The sequence below is a fragment of the Heteronotia binoei genome, chromosome 4 (genome assembly GCF_032191835.1).
Source record: "Heteronotia binoei isolate CCM8104 ecotype False Entrance Well chromosome 4, APGP_CSIRO_Hbin_v1, whole genome shotgun sequence".
Taxonomy (NCBI): Eukaryota; Metazoa; Chordata; class Lepidosauria; order Squamata; family Gekkonidae; genus Heteronotia; species Heteronotia binoei.
Window position 1 is genome coordinate 27,387,251 of NC_083226.1, and position 13,146 is coordinate 27,400,396.

Genomic DNA, 13,146 nt, shown 5'->3' on the forward strand with positions numbered 1-13,146 from the left:
TTATAAGTACAGAGCACCATCAAGAAAAGAGCTCTGTGCCATTCGCAGAGGCAAAATCCCACATTTGCCATTTAAGCTTCCCAGAGTTGTTCCTTCTTGGTGAACAAGTCATGACCCTTTGGGGTACGGTTGCCAGGTTTCCCACTTGGCCTCCAGAGGGGGATGGAGTGTAGGGTTGCCAGATCCAGGTTGGAAAACTCCCTAAAATCGATAGGGTTGCCAGCCTCCAGGTGGGGCCTGGAAGCCTCCCGCTTTTACAACTGATCTCCAGCTGGCAAAGATCAGCTCCCCTGGAGGCAATGGCTGCATCGAAGGGTGGATTCTACGGCATTGTACCATGCTGAGGCCCTTCCCCTCCCCAAACCCCGCCCTCTCTCAGATCCACCCCCAAAGTCTCCAGGTATTTTCCAACACAGACCTGACAACCCTATCTGGGGAAGACAGAGACCTCAGAGAGTTACAATGCCATAGAGTCCATACTCCAAACATCCATTTTTTTCCAAGGGAACTGATCTCTGTAGTCTGGAGATGAGCTATAATTCCAGAGCCTGGCATCCCTACGGGGAGATCTAATACTATCTATCAGCAAACTGCTTAAATTGCGCTCCCAGTAGCCCACAGCATCATCATCATTCTTTTTCCTATTTACCAGAGAATCCACCCCCATAAACTTCCGTCTTTAAGCGTGCGGATGTTTATTACCACGTTGCTCGCGCCCTCCCTAGCCCCGTTTCCTCCTCCCTCCGTTGGCGGCGCTCCTTCCCTCTGTCCAATTGGCTTAGAGGGAAGATGGCGTCGGCATGGGGGCGGGCTAGGCTAGGTTTTTGTTGAGCATGCGCGCCTCCTGTCGCCGCGAGGGCCTCGGGTCGGAAAGCGCGGAGTTTCGCTTCCTTCGCAGCGCGCATTAATCGGTGAGCCATGCTGAGCCGCGTCCTGGGCAGTCTCCTGCAGTTCCGCCGGCCGAGCTGCGCGTCCGTGAGTACCGCCGCTTGTTCTGAACCAAGGCAGCGCTTTGGGCTGTCTTTGCTGCGATGCAAGCTGGTGTGGGTGCGTGGTGGGGCAAGAGGGTGGACATGTGCTATGGCAGCTGGGAGAGAGGAAGAGGTGTTGCGCCTTGGACTGATAGCCTGCACCACCAGTGGCGGAGTGGGTCTAAAAATACTGGTTGCCAGGAGACATAGGGGGCCCACCCACAACTATAAGGCTATCATTTAATTTGTATAAGAAATAAATAAAAATTTCAAAAAATACAGAAGTGGAAAAAAGGTACAATTAAAACTTTTGCAAAATAAATGTATATATTTTTGGTAATTACAGTGTACATATATTGCACATATTATTGGCAGTATACGGTAGATACAAAATGCAAATACAAACTGCATTTTCTCCAGGGGAGCTGATCTCTGCCAGCTGGAGATCAGTTGTAAAAGAGGGAGATCCCCAGGCCCCACCTGGAGGCTGGCAACTCTAAATACAATGTAAATTTGAGCTGCATTACAGTAATAATATGGAGACTTTATAGAGATTATATTTTCAAGCTACTAAAAGGTCATTAACATTTTTAACATATTGTCTAATGTTTAAGGGGGCCCACTTCATCAGGGGCCTACAGGGCCCACTTGCCATTAGGCAAGCTGACATCCTGGCCTCACACAGCCGTTCTGTATTCCACATGGACACGTGCCTGGTTGGAGTGAGGTGATGATGCTTCACTTCTGTATCCCGCATCGCTACTCCCCAAACTGCCTTTTTTGCTGTAGGGCAGTAGAGCCTAATGGGTAAAGCACTGGGTCTCCCTTGAAGAGGCCTAAGAAGAGCGAGGGGGGTAAAGCTCGAGAAAAAGAGATCTCGCTGCAAGACAGAGCTCAAAGGACTTCTTTCCATTGATAGCCCAATGCAGAAGGTGGGGGGTGGGGAGACTATGGAAGAGGAAATGTGCAATTCCAGGTGCTGGCTCTCAGGTCTCTTACATAATTGTTTGCTTTTATTTTATTTATAGCCTGCCTTACTTAATGCTCAAAGGAGGCTTACGACTAGAAGTGAGGCAGTAAGATCAGCATATTATGTACAACCAGTGTTGCACAAAAAATATGCTATAATACAGACTATAATGAAAGAATTACAAGCTCAGGAAGCAGTGCAGTGAACCATTTGGCTGTGTGCAATAAAAAAAAGTGGATCACAACATTAGAAAACTGTGCGAAACATAACCCATAACCTGCATAGAGAAGGCTACCTTAAATTAAAGATCAAATCAAAGCATTAAGGCTTGTCTTTTGAAAAGCCTGAATTTGGCCGTATTAAATGAGTTGTTAGAAATAAAGATCATCTCCAGGTAGTTGTTATATCCCTCTCATTTTGTCATTGTTGGTTTATTGTACCACTCCACAGGTACTAATGCTTATAGACACAAACTGCACACGTATAAGGCTTCTGTGTGCTTCTCTCACTGCTGGTGGGCTGGGGGATTGGAAACATGAGGGCTTTTTTAAGCATTGGGCCTCTTACTGTGCTAAGCACAAGTCCTCTCTACTTTGGAGAGGGAGTCCACCACCCGTTATAAAATTTTATATTTTGTGCAAAATAATTATTCAACTTAGTTGTATCATTCTTTGTTTAAATCTGATTATTGTAGGGTTAATAGCCACTTTCACTGGGTGCTTCTTTCCCCATCACTTCATCGTGTGCTTTTTTAAAAAAAAACCACTTTACAAATCTCAGCACACATAAATGGAATCACGCTGAGTTCAGTGAGACTTCGTTCCAAGTAAAGCATTCCTTGAATTGCAGCTTTTGTGTGTCAAGTTGGTGCTAGAAATATAAGAGTAGACAGGTGGGGGGTTGGAAGCAGCTGTGGGTGAGTTTTTTGGGGGGGGGGCAGCATGAAAGGGAAAAGGAATCCAAATTGTATTTCTCTCACAGCTGCTTTAAAGACTGTCTGAAAATCCGATCACAGGATGTGGACATTGACCTTGCCTACCTGTGTTTGGTCTCACGCTAAACTGCTTGGCAGTTTAGTGAGGCAAACTATGGAAAAAACCACCTTTGTTTGTCTTGAAAACCCTGCAGGGTCACCACAAGTCAGCTGCAATCTGATATCACTTTCCTTCATCGCCTCTCCCTTTATCCCTTCCAGAATAGAAGTTTGCAACAGGATGGAAAGTTCTGCACTCCTTAACCTCACTGTGCAATCCTAAACAGAGTCGCACCCTCCCAAGTCAGCTGAAGTTGAAGGGCTTTGAAGGATGCAGCTCTGTTTAGGTTGTCACAATCATTTTGTTGCACAAACATCAGTTCATAGCTGGGACTTCTGAGATGTTTGCTTTGTCTGCCTGCTTTTTTGGGTTTGCTCAGTAGGTCTGTCCATCTGGTCTGTGCAATAGACTAGCCACTTGCGTTGTCGAGGGCTTTCACGGCTGGAGTCTCAGCTCCATCCCCTTGTGTGTATTAACTGTCCCTGAGTGCAACAGATGTTTGTTTCTAGCAAACATCAAAGTGGAGGATAATCGGGGCTATTAAAAGCCTATGATAGAAATGTGGTTTTGATATTCACTTCTCAAAAGGGATGCTGTTTATTTAGGCTGTGCTCTAGTAATGATTCTCCTGTCCCTCCCTCCTTTCTTTAGAAAGAAATCTCTAAAGCAGGAGGATATTCTAGAGCAGCAGTTCCCAGCCTTTTTGGTGTCCCATCTAGTTCAGCAATCAGCATTCCATTTTCTGTAGTGGCCAAGCAGATGTTTTTGAGAAACTAGCAAACATTGTAGGAAGGGCACAGCTGCCCCCACTATGAGCCCCAAGGAAATGGTGTTCCAACAGACGCAGCCTTTCACATGGGAGTTACATTCCAGCCTTTGACCACTGTCTCCTTCCCCACTACTCCGCCTAACCCCCCCTAAGAGTCTCACTCCAGTGACCATCAGGACACCGTTTCTACTCCATCAATATGTATATGCGGTGAAGAAAAAAATACCAACTAATGTTTGACATGGAAGGTACTCTTCCCAGGGTCAGATCTTGGTTTCCCAAATGCTAAAGAAAAGAACAGAAACGGCAGGGACAGCCATTAGGAAGGCTTGGCCTGTCGCCCACTTTCAGAGGCTTTGCAATCCAAAGGTTAGGAAACACAGTCCTACTGGGTACAATTTTTTTCTGCAACTGGAGGCCAGCTACTCTCTGCTCCCCCTTCTGTGGTTGTGAGCCAGATTTCCTCTACAAATAGAGGAGAAGACCATAATCTTGGGCTGTTGTGCCACAAAACTGAAAGCAATCAGTTAGGATCCAGGTTAAAGGGTGAGGACAACGTTTAGGGGAACTGAACACTCTCCAAAGCCCAGCAAGCACTGGCATGTCAAACTGCCGAAGAGTTTTGTATCTGCCCTTTTTAAAAAAAAAAATGCATAGGACACCACTGCAGAGATCTGCTTGAGGCAGCCAACAAAATAAAAACAATTCAGTAACCAAAATCTTAGGAAGAATGCAAAATATAGACTCCACCAATAATAAACCTACAAGGAACACAAAGCAGAGTAGAATAGTTTCAGTAAAAGATAATACTTCCAGGCGGAGCAGAATATAAAAACAACTGTAAAACTGGGATGACTTTCAAAGTCTAGGTTAAAAAGATTGGGTTTTTCTTTGGTTCTTAAGGTACAGTTTACTTTATAGCCTACCTTCTCACTGAAGCTAAGGGTGGATTCCTGAATCTAAAATAGTGCAATCCGACTACAGCCAGGCACATGTCCAGGCAGCCAGAATTCCAGAGGCAAGGTGCCACCATTGAGAAAGCCCTCTCTTTAGTTGCCTCGCTTCTGCAGGTAGGGGCACCAACAGCAGGGTTTAGGATGAACGTCTCATACTGGTGGGATGGATAGAAGAATAAGAATTTGTTTTATTCCTTGCCCTTCACTCCCCAAAGGAGTATTGGACCGGCTTACAATCACCTTCCCTTCCTCTCCTCCCAACAAGACACCCTGTGAGGCAGGTGGGGCTGAGAGAGTTCTGAGAGAACTGTGACTGACCCAAGATCACTCCACTGGCTGCATGGGAAGGAGTGGGGAATCAAACCCAGTTCTCCAGATTAGTGTCCTCCGCTCTTAACCACTACACTGTGAGGTGTAATCTCCATGATCCATGAGGTGGTTCTCTCTGAGGTGATTCTACATTTGAGCCATAAACTACAGCAAACCACATGACAAGTTGGTGATGCAAATAACAAAACGATCTATACAAAATGCTATAATGATGTATACAAAAACGCTATATTGTGCCATACAGAAGGTACTCTATCTGTTTTCTTTTAGCGTCTGCCTCTCAGAGTGTTGGAGAGCTTTCGGGGAGGACCCCAAACGACAGCCTTGAGCCATGCCTACAGCACGGACAGCGGGAGCCGTGACGATTCCATTGGGCGTTACCCAATACCAAATAAGACAGACTTGCCTTTTGATATAGTGGAGCTCATGGAGGAAATGGAGGTAAAGGTAAGAATGCTGTGTGTGTGTTGGGAGTGGGGGATGAGGTGCACAATCCAGTGCCTTCAAAGCAGATGGTTCAACTTTGGTTTGGAAAAAAGCCCTGGCCCAACCTGATTGTTCAGAGTTGGTACGCTGTGTGATAACTTCCCACACGAAGTTCCAGTTGGGACCTACACTATGTACCTTTGAGCAGAAACAGCTGCAGTGTTACCACACCCCCACAAACATGTGAACCTACATTCAAATTAATAAAAGGCATTAGCTTGTGGATTTGTGTAGGATGCAGGAAAAAAAGGATCTTTTACCTAAAGAGGTAGCTGTGAGTAGCATGTGCTCAGCAGGAAAAAGAGGCCTGTTTTAAAAGGAATATGGCGTTTATTGAAGGATTTGGTACTATAGCTGGGGAGCGACTTAACCTAAGCAAAAACTATCAGGACTAAATCAAAGTACAGACACATTCTTAACCCTAACTAATATAGCAACTAATATAGCAAATAGAGGCGGCTGAGAGGTGATACGATCACCATCTTCAAGTACTTGAAGGGGATGGTGTGGAATTGTTTTCTGTGGTCCCAGAAGGTAGTACCAGAACCAATGCATTGAAATTAAATCAAAAGAGTTTCCAGCCCAACATTAGGAAGAACCTCTTGACAGTAAGAGTGGTTCTTCAGTGCAACAGGCTTCCTCAGGAGGTGGTGGGCTCTCCTTCCTTGGAGGTTTTTTAACAGAGGCTAGATGGCCATCTGACAGCAATGAAGATCCTGTGATTTTAGGGGGAGGTATTTGTGAGTTTCCTGCATTGTGCAGGGGGTTGGACTAGATGACCTTGGAGGTACCTTCCAACTCTATGATTCTGTGAACAACAACCAAACATTCACCAGAGCTACTCCAAATTGGAGTGGGAGTTATTCTTTGAGCCAAAGATGTAGATGTGGTTTGGAAAAGGGGGGGGAAGAGGGGAAATAGATGGAGAGCAAAGATTATCTGTCCTGTTCTATGAAGAAATCAAATGGAAGATGGAGGGATCCTCTTTGTGTGTGTGTGTATGTTGGGATTCTGTTGCAGTTCCATTGGTATCCAGGATCAGACTCCAGTTACTTGCTCTAAAGCCAAGGCAGTTCTACTGCTTTTGGCCCAGAGCATAAAATAGGTTCTTTTTAAGCTACAAAAGATTACAACAGAAGATAAAGGAATACCTGATAGTTGGGTATCTTATCAGGACAAAACTATAGAACTGACTAAACAATACTAGGGAAGGGCCACAGGAAGGGAAGTTCTTGATTGAATTATAATTCAGGATTACAGAACTGGAGACATGATGCTGAGTCATATATTTAGCAGGATCTTCGGGGAGCATGGGAAGATTTGAATCAGACACTCCAGACTGTCCCAGAGCACTTAACATTCAAATTGTATTAATGGTCAATAATTGCACATCAGAAAGGCTTCCTTGGAGGCCTTAGCTGTGGTTGCGAGCCTCTGCTTTGAGCCTCTGGGACGGTCTGGAGCCTCTGATTCAAATCTGTGTTCACTGTGGCAAGGTTCTCTGTGAGACACAAAACATGGCAGTTGGTTCCTACATTCTTTGTGTGCCTTCTAGGACTTGCTCACAATGTTACACATGTAGGACATATAGTCAGGCTGGGAAGGAGCAGTGTGGGCAGATGAAAGGGGGTGCTGGCAACAGTAGTGGCAGCAATCAGCAGAAGGCAGTGGCTGCAGGGCTGTGGCCCATTCAGTGGCATTCAGCTGCTCAGCTAGCTTGCTGTAGGTAGTAGCAAAGTTGAACAGCTGTGAAGCAGCTTTCGTCCAAGATGTTCTCTGTGACTTGAGCTGCTACCTGACTCATCAAGGGAAGTTCAAGAACATGACTCCTTATTATGCTGGTTATATAGTTATTTGTATATTTGACTTTTAGACCGCCCTCCCCTGTGAACAGGGCTCACTCAGGGAGGTGAACAGCACTTCCAATAAAACATTTACAATCAAGTTAAAAACAATTAAAACCGTAAATAATAAATAATACAATAGCAGTAGCAGATGGCACTTAAATAGGCCAGTTTATATCGTTACCTTATGAGGGAGCAGGGAAGGGAGGTAAGCAGTAGATGGAAACCATTGCTAACCTCAACCGTGGGCCTAGCAGAACATCTCTTGTCTTATAGGACTTGCAGAATTGTACTGAGTCCTGCAGGGCACAAATGCCATTCAGCAAAGGGTTCTGCAAGGGCCGACAGCTGGATATTTTTCAGGCCAGGCATGAACAGCAGGTTCTCCCCTGAGTATAACGCTCTTTGAGGGGGTATACCAAGAGAGGCGGTCGCATGGACCCATGAAACAGCATATTGCCCATCTTGGGGGTCCCCATATGTTTGCAACAAAGTGTACTTTGCTATATTTCACTGATAGAGTGATTTGGAAGGAGAGATGCAGCATCGCCATTTGGTATCCAAGTGCATAAAGTTGCATAGAATTGTACCTTCATTTAAGGTGTCTTCATTTTGTTCCCTCTTAAAACAGACAGGTTTTTTGCCCAATGTATTTAAAGCGATGGCTCATCGACCGACAGAATTTAGAGCATTCTTTGCTTACTACAACGCCATTATCAACAAGGAGACAGGTAAGAACTACAGCTCTGCTCAAATTGTAAGTAGACAGAAGGTTCTGTCCAGATATGACTATTGTAAGGCATTATTGGGTCAGGGGCCACTCTGAATTCATTTATTTCAGCAGGCTTGGACTGGAGCAACCCTGCACTGGATTGGATTACAAATATCTTTTGCTTCAAGGAATGTATGGTTGATTTTGCTCCAGACATGCATCACAGTCCCTTAGGACATAACAGTAATGTTAGAACTTTAAGCATGTGGGGGTGCAGGGGGAATCAACCTGAATATCATAAGTATACAACAGCAGAAGCCTTGTGAATCAGTCATAAAATGACTACTGAAACATGACTTGGTTTGTTACTGTCATCTGCAGGAAACTTAACCAAGGCTGACAAAGAGCTCATTATTGTGGCCACAAGTGTGGCTAACAGGTGCCTCTACTGTGTGATTGCACATGGCGCTTTGCATCGGATATACTCTAAGAAGCCGACGGTAGCAGATCAGGTCAGTGCTTGCCTGGTTCCCCTCTGACTCCTGTGCTTTTTTTGAGAGGTTGTTGGTGGTTTCCTGTAGCAAATACAAGTAAGGCTGGTCTTTTTGCTCACACACACACTAACTGGATGGTTAACTGAAGCTATGATGTAAGATGTTAACTGAAGCTTGATTAGATGAGAATGCACTGAAAGGCCTTTTGGACAAGAGTGGAAGGGGGGAGGGTCTTACCTGAAAGTTCCTTAGGCTTAGAATTTTAAAGAGAGCAGTTTGGAAGTTTTCACCCCGTAGGCATTGTGCTGTAAGGTTGAGAGGTTGCACCTTCCAAAAAGGCCCTGTTAAAGATACAGGAGTTTTATCATCCTCTGCATCTGACCTATTCTGTTCAGAAGAGCAAAACATTCTAATTGGAGTTCAAGGTCATTCACTTCTTACTGGTTAGGATTCTGATTTTGTTTATGCCTGGTCCAGGTTGACCTGCCTGGCCGCAACTGAATCCGAATGTTGTTTAATTTTCTAGGCCCAGAGTTCATAATTCCTTATAGCTTTGCTTTTTCCTGTAGGTCACAGTGAACTGGAAACTGGCCGACCTAACTGCCCGGGAGTTGGCTATGCTGGAGTTTGCTCTTGCTATCTGCCGTGCGGAGAACATCACCGAAGAGCACTTTCGGAAGCTAGAGGCTCATGGGTTTGACCGGGAAGATGCTTGGGACATTGCTGCCATTTCAGCTTTTTTTGCCATGTCCAACCGCTTAGCTCACTTCATGGATCTGCGCCCCAACAAGGAATTCTACACCATGGGAAGGATACCAAGAGAAAAAGAAAAGATGGCATCCTCTGAATGAAGCTCGCTGGCTCCACCCCAGCCTTTGCAAATGCACTGAGCCCCTGACATGGAAGAACCTTTTCCTGACTCTTGCCTGCAGGGCGCAAGGGCAGAGTGGCAGACGGAATGGAAATGGGACTTCCAGTTGCACAAAACCTCGAGGGCATCTTCCAGTCAGACCTTCAAATGACATTCTTCAGAGATGCGGCAAGATCAGGTGTTTCCTCCTCAGATCCTTCAGATTGTGATGCGAGAGCTGAGTGATATATTACACTTTGGAAAGAAACTACAAGAATCTCACTTTTGTCTTATCTGTAATTTGGTTTAACAGGGCTGGCTTAGGGTTTTGCATATGCAGCAGCCATTGGCTGTGGGAACTGTCACAGTGCCCTTGCAAGAGAGGTATCTGAGCCGACGGGGTTTCCCCCCTCCTTTCTTTCAGCCAATCTTGTTCCTTTAATAACAAAACTGTTATTCTGATTGAGGGCTTGAGACACTGAGAAACCTTAGATTGCTGAAGGTGTCTTCACACCATTTTTGGCATGGAGACTAACACTTGTCAAGAAAAGTGTGTGCTTTGTAATGTAGGGATGGTGACATCCACATCTCTTTTTCATCTGGGAACTGATAATACATACAGCAGTTTCTGAGGCACATCCCTGTCAAAGACTGTCCACTGTGGAAAAACAAGTCACTTCTGGATGTGAGCCAGAGCCCTCAGAATCTTTCCAGTTCCTTCTTTTCCCAGAAGAATATTTCTGCCTTTTTGCTTTAACAGTAGTGGACCTAGCCCTAGCATTGCAGAGTGGGCAGAGTCCTCTTTCCTTGATTGAGTGATAGCCTTAGTTGGGGTGGGGAACACTGTGTCTCTTGATTTTTAATGTACAGAGTATGCACTTGATAAAAGCAGATGCACTGAGATGAGGTGGAGGGCAGTGTAGGCAAATAAGTACTTTGGCAAGTAATTAAAAACCAGTGTTGAAGGTCTAGGGAGAAACTACAGACTGGCCAGATTTCTCTAGACATATTCTGTGAACAGCCCTCCTTGCCTGCAAAAAAAACAACTTTAAATCTGATTTCAAGCAAAAGCAGCGATTCCTTTCTTGTAGCAATTTTTACCATCCTGTTGTCCCTGTGGGGGACCCAAGCAGCATACAACATTGTTCTCCTGCTTCCATTTTTATCCTCCTAACAAGATCCCAGTGAAGTTAGGTTAGGCTGAGAGAGACTGAGTGGCCCAAGATCACCCAGGGAGCTTTCATGGCAGAGTATTTGAACTAGGATGTGAACTCTCAGATCCTAATACAAGACTCTAATCGCTGTGCAACTCCAGCTGGTCTTATTACTGATCAGTCTGATTGCTGCAAAATGCGAACAAGAGAGATCTCTGGGCTGATAACATCCTAGGAGAAGGAGAATAAGAAAATGCTGGGGGTGGGAATCAGAATTTGTATTTATACATTTAGCATTGAGGCAAAGCAGAAAATGGAGAAGGAAATCATGCCAAAGTACCTCCTTGTTAAGTATTGGTATTTGAGAGTTTCCTTGTTTGGTGATTTCTTTTGGCCATTCTGTTCTTTGCAATCTGGCCTGTCCAAAACCACTGTAATAATCTGTAAATTCGTAATGGGTAAGTAGCTTGCATTGCTTTTAAAATAAGTTGTCCTCATTCATATTTCTCCCTCCTTTTACAGTTAGCCATATATGTTATACAAATTCAAACATAGCTTTAGCAGCAGCATTACTAAGTCTCCATTCTTAAATCATTAAAATGTGCACATTTTGCAAAAGTTAATATAAGCTTTGTCAAACGTCTTCTGTGTCTACATGTTTTGTTGATACTATCATACAGACAGCCAGGGGGGCGTAGTGGTTAAAGTTTCAGACAAGGATCTGGGAAATCCAGGTTTGAATTCCCACTCTGTCACAGAAGCTTGCTGGGTGACCTTTGACCAGTTGCATTCTCTTAGCCTAACCAACAGGGTTGTTGTGAGGATATAATGGAGGAGAGGAGAAAAATTTATGCACTTTGGGTCCCCATTGGGGAGAAAAGCAAAATATAAATCTTTAAAAGTTTTCAAAGCATAACTGAAATATTGGTACCATTTGAGGCATAAAAATTTGGATGTTACGATTCCTTTAACAACTCTTTTCTGAATGTGGTCATGAATTAGATGCTGGGAAAGATGAGAAAGAAGACCTTTTATCTCATTTCTTACAGCATAAAAATCTGCTAGTCTCTTCTCTTCCAGGAGTATCATTGAGTCTAAAATGTGTATGTTTCCCAAAGGCTAGTCTAAGCTTTGTCGAATAACCCCCCATATCTAAAGGTTTTATTGGTATTCTCAAGGAAAAAGGAACAAGTAACCATTTCTATAAAGTAATGTGACCTTTGTTATATTTGCTGATTTCTGTTTGTGCAAATTCTAACTATGCTTGCAAAATCTGTTTCTAAAATGAATACGTTTTCTGAACCGTTGCCTCCTCTTCGGTCTCTTTGGCAACTGGATTTACCAATTAACTGGATGGTCTGCCCTTACTGCTGTCTCCACCTAGACGTGAAAGGTACTTGCATGAAGGCTGGTACCAGAACAAAAACATTTATTAATGATTTATTCACCATCTTAAACTTGTTGCTGCATTTTTTCCATCTAATAACATCTGCAGAAAGAAGTGCAACCCCATTTAATCCTGTTCCGCCTGGAGTAGTCTAGAATAATTCCTAATTTTAGCAGGAAACAGTTTTGGGTGCAGTTTGTTTGTTCAGGCAAGTCAGTAAGTAGCCCAAAGGTGAAATTAATCGAGCTCTCAGTCTCTACAGCATTTGGAAAAATGAGTTGAATATGATGTGTGTGTATACTATTGCCTTTGAGAACAGAAGTCATATTTTTTTTTCTGTTACATGACAACCATGTATTGCCATGCTGTGTAGGAAAAATAAAAAAAGATTCTTATGGTATGTTAAAAACTTGGGGGAGGCAGCTATCAGAGAGAAGTGGTATCAAGTCTATGAAAGCTTATGCCACAATAAATTCAGTACCTTTTATGATGCCACGGGGTTTTGTTGCTGTGGTCTGTGGCGATCACTACATGTGCTCCCATGATAGCTAAATAAGGGTTCAGGTTGACCTTCTAATTGGTGAAAGATAATAAATCCTAATATTGTTGAACTCAGTTTGGCATTTGTGGGTATGGGTTCAGAAGGAGATGTTCTCTTTATAATAGGTTCAAGATACTTTCTCAAATACATCGGAGGGGATGAAATGTTGTGTGTGCTCCCACATTCTGCTATAGCAAGGGAGACTTTTGCCTCACATCACTCTCTGAATTTGGTGTCTGTCTTTGTAGAATCTTCTTATCTGTTAGGTGAGGAGTTTGAGAGAAAGGAAAAAATTGTCTTTGTGCCACACTTAAACTCCACGGATCCTTTCTCTGAAGGAGGGCTTCTAGCTTAGAGATAGGCTTTGCATACAGGTTCAGACTGTGATATCTCTGGTTCTAAAATCTCAAGGCTTAATTTAAATATTATACTAGTAGGACTAAAGAGTATATCAAACTTTGCACATGTTTCGAATCTGCAACCCATGCAAGGTAAATATGTCTGCATGCTACCAACACTTCCCCAGTTGATGGTTCTTGAATATGCTAACGGTGCACTTGTACCTTCTTTGTGTGGCCAATGGACTGGTTTGAAGTAACATGTTTCCTGATAAAGAGTTCTGGGGATCTCTGAAGCTTTTGTTATGTG

At 43.9% G+C, this 13,146-nt stretch overlaps 1 protein-coding gene across 1 annotated transcript; it reads left to right on the plus strand.

The window, feature by feature from the left end:
- Positions 1–826: 826 nt before the first annotated feature.
- On the plus strand, positions 827–12,449 carry LOC132570421 (uncharacterized). The gene is made up of 5 exons (XM_060237012.1): positions 827–975; positions 5,301–5,477; positions 7,992–8,091; positions 8,454–8,584; positions 9,136–12,449. The coding sequence occupies exons 1-5, from the start codon at positions 919–921 to the stop codon at positions 9,415–9,417; spliced, it is 747 nt and encodes a 248-aa protein (XP_060092995.1). The 5' UTR covers positions 827–918; the 3' UTR covers positions 9,418–12,449.
- The last annotated feature ends 697 nt before the right edge of the window (positions 12,450–13,146 follow it).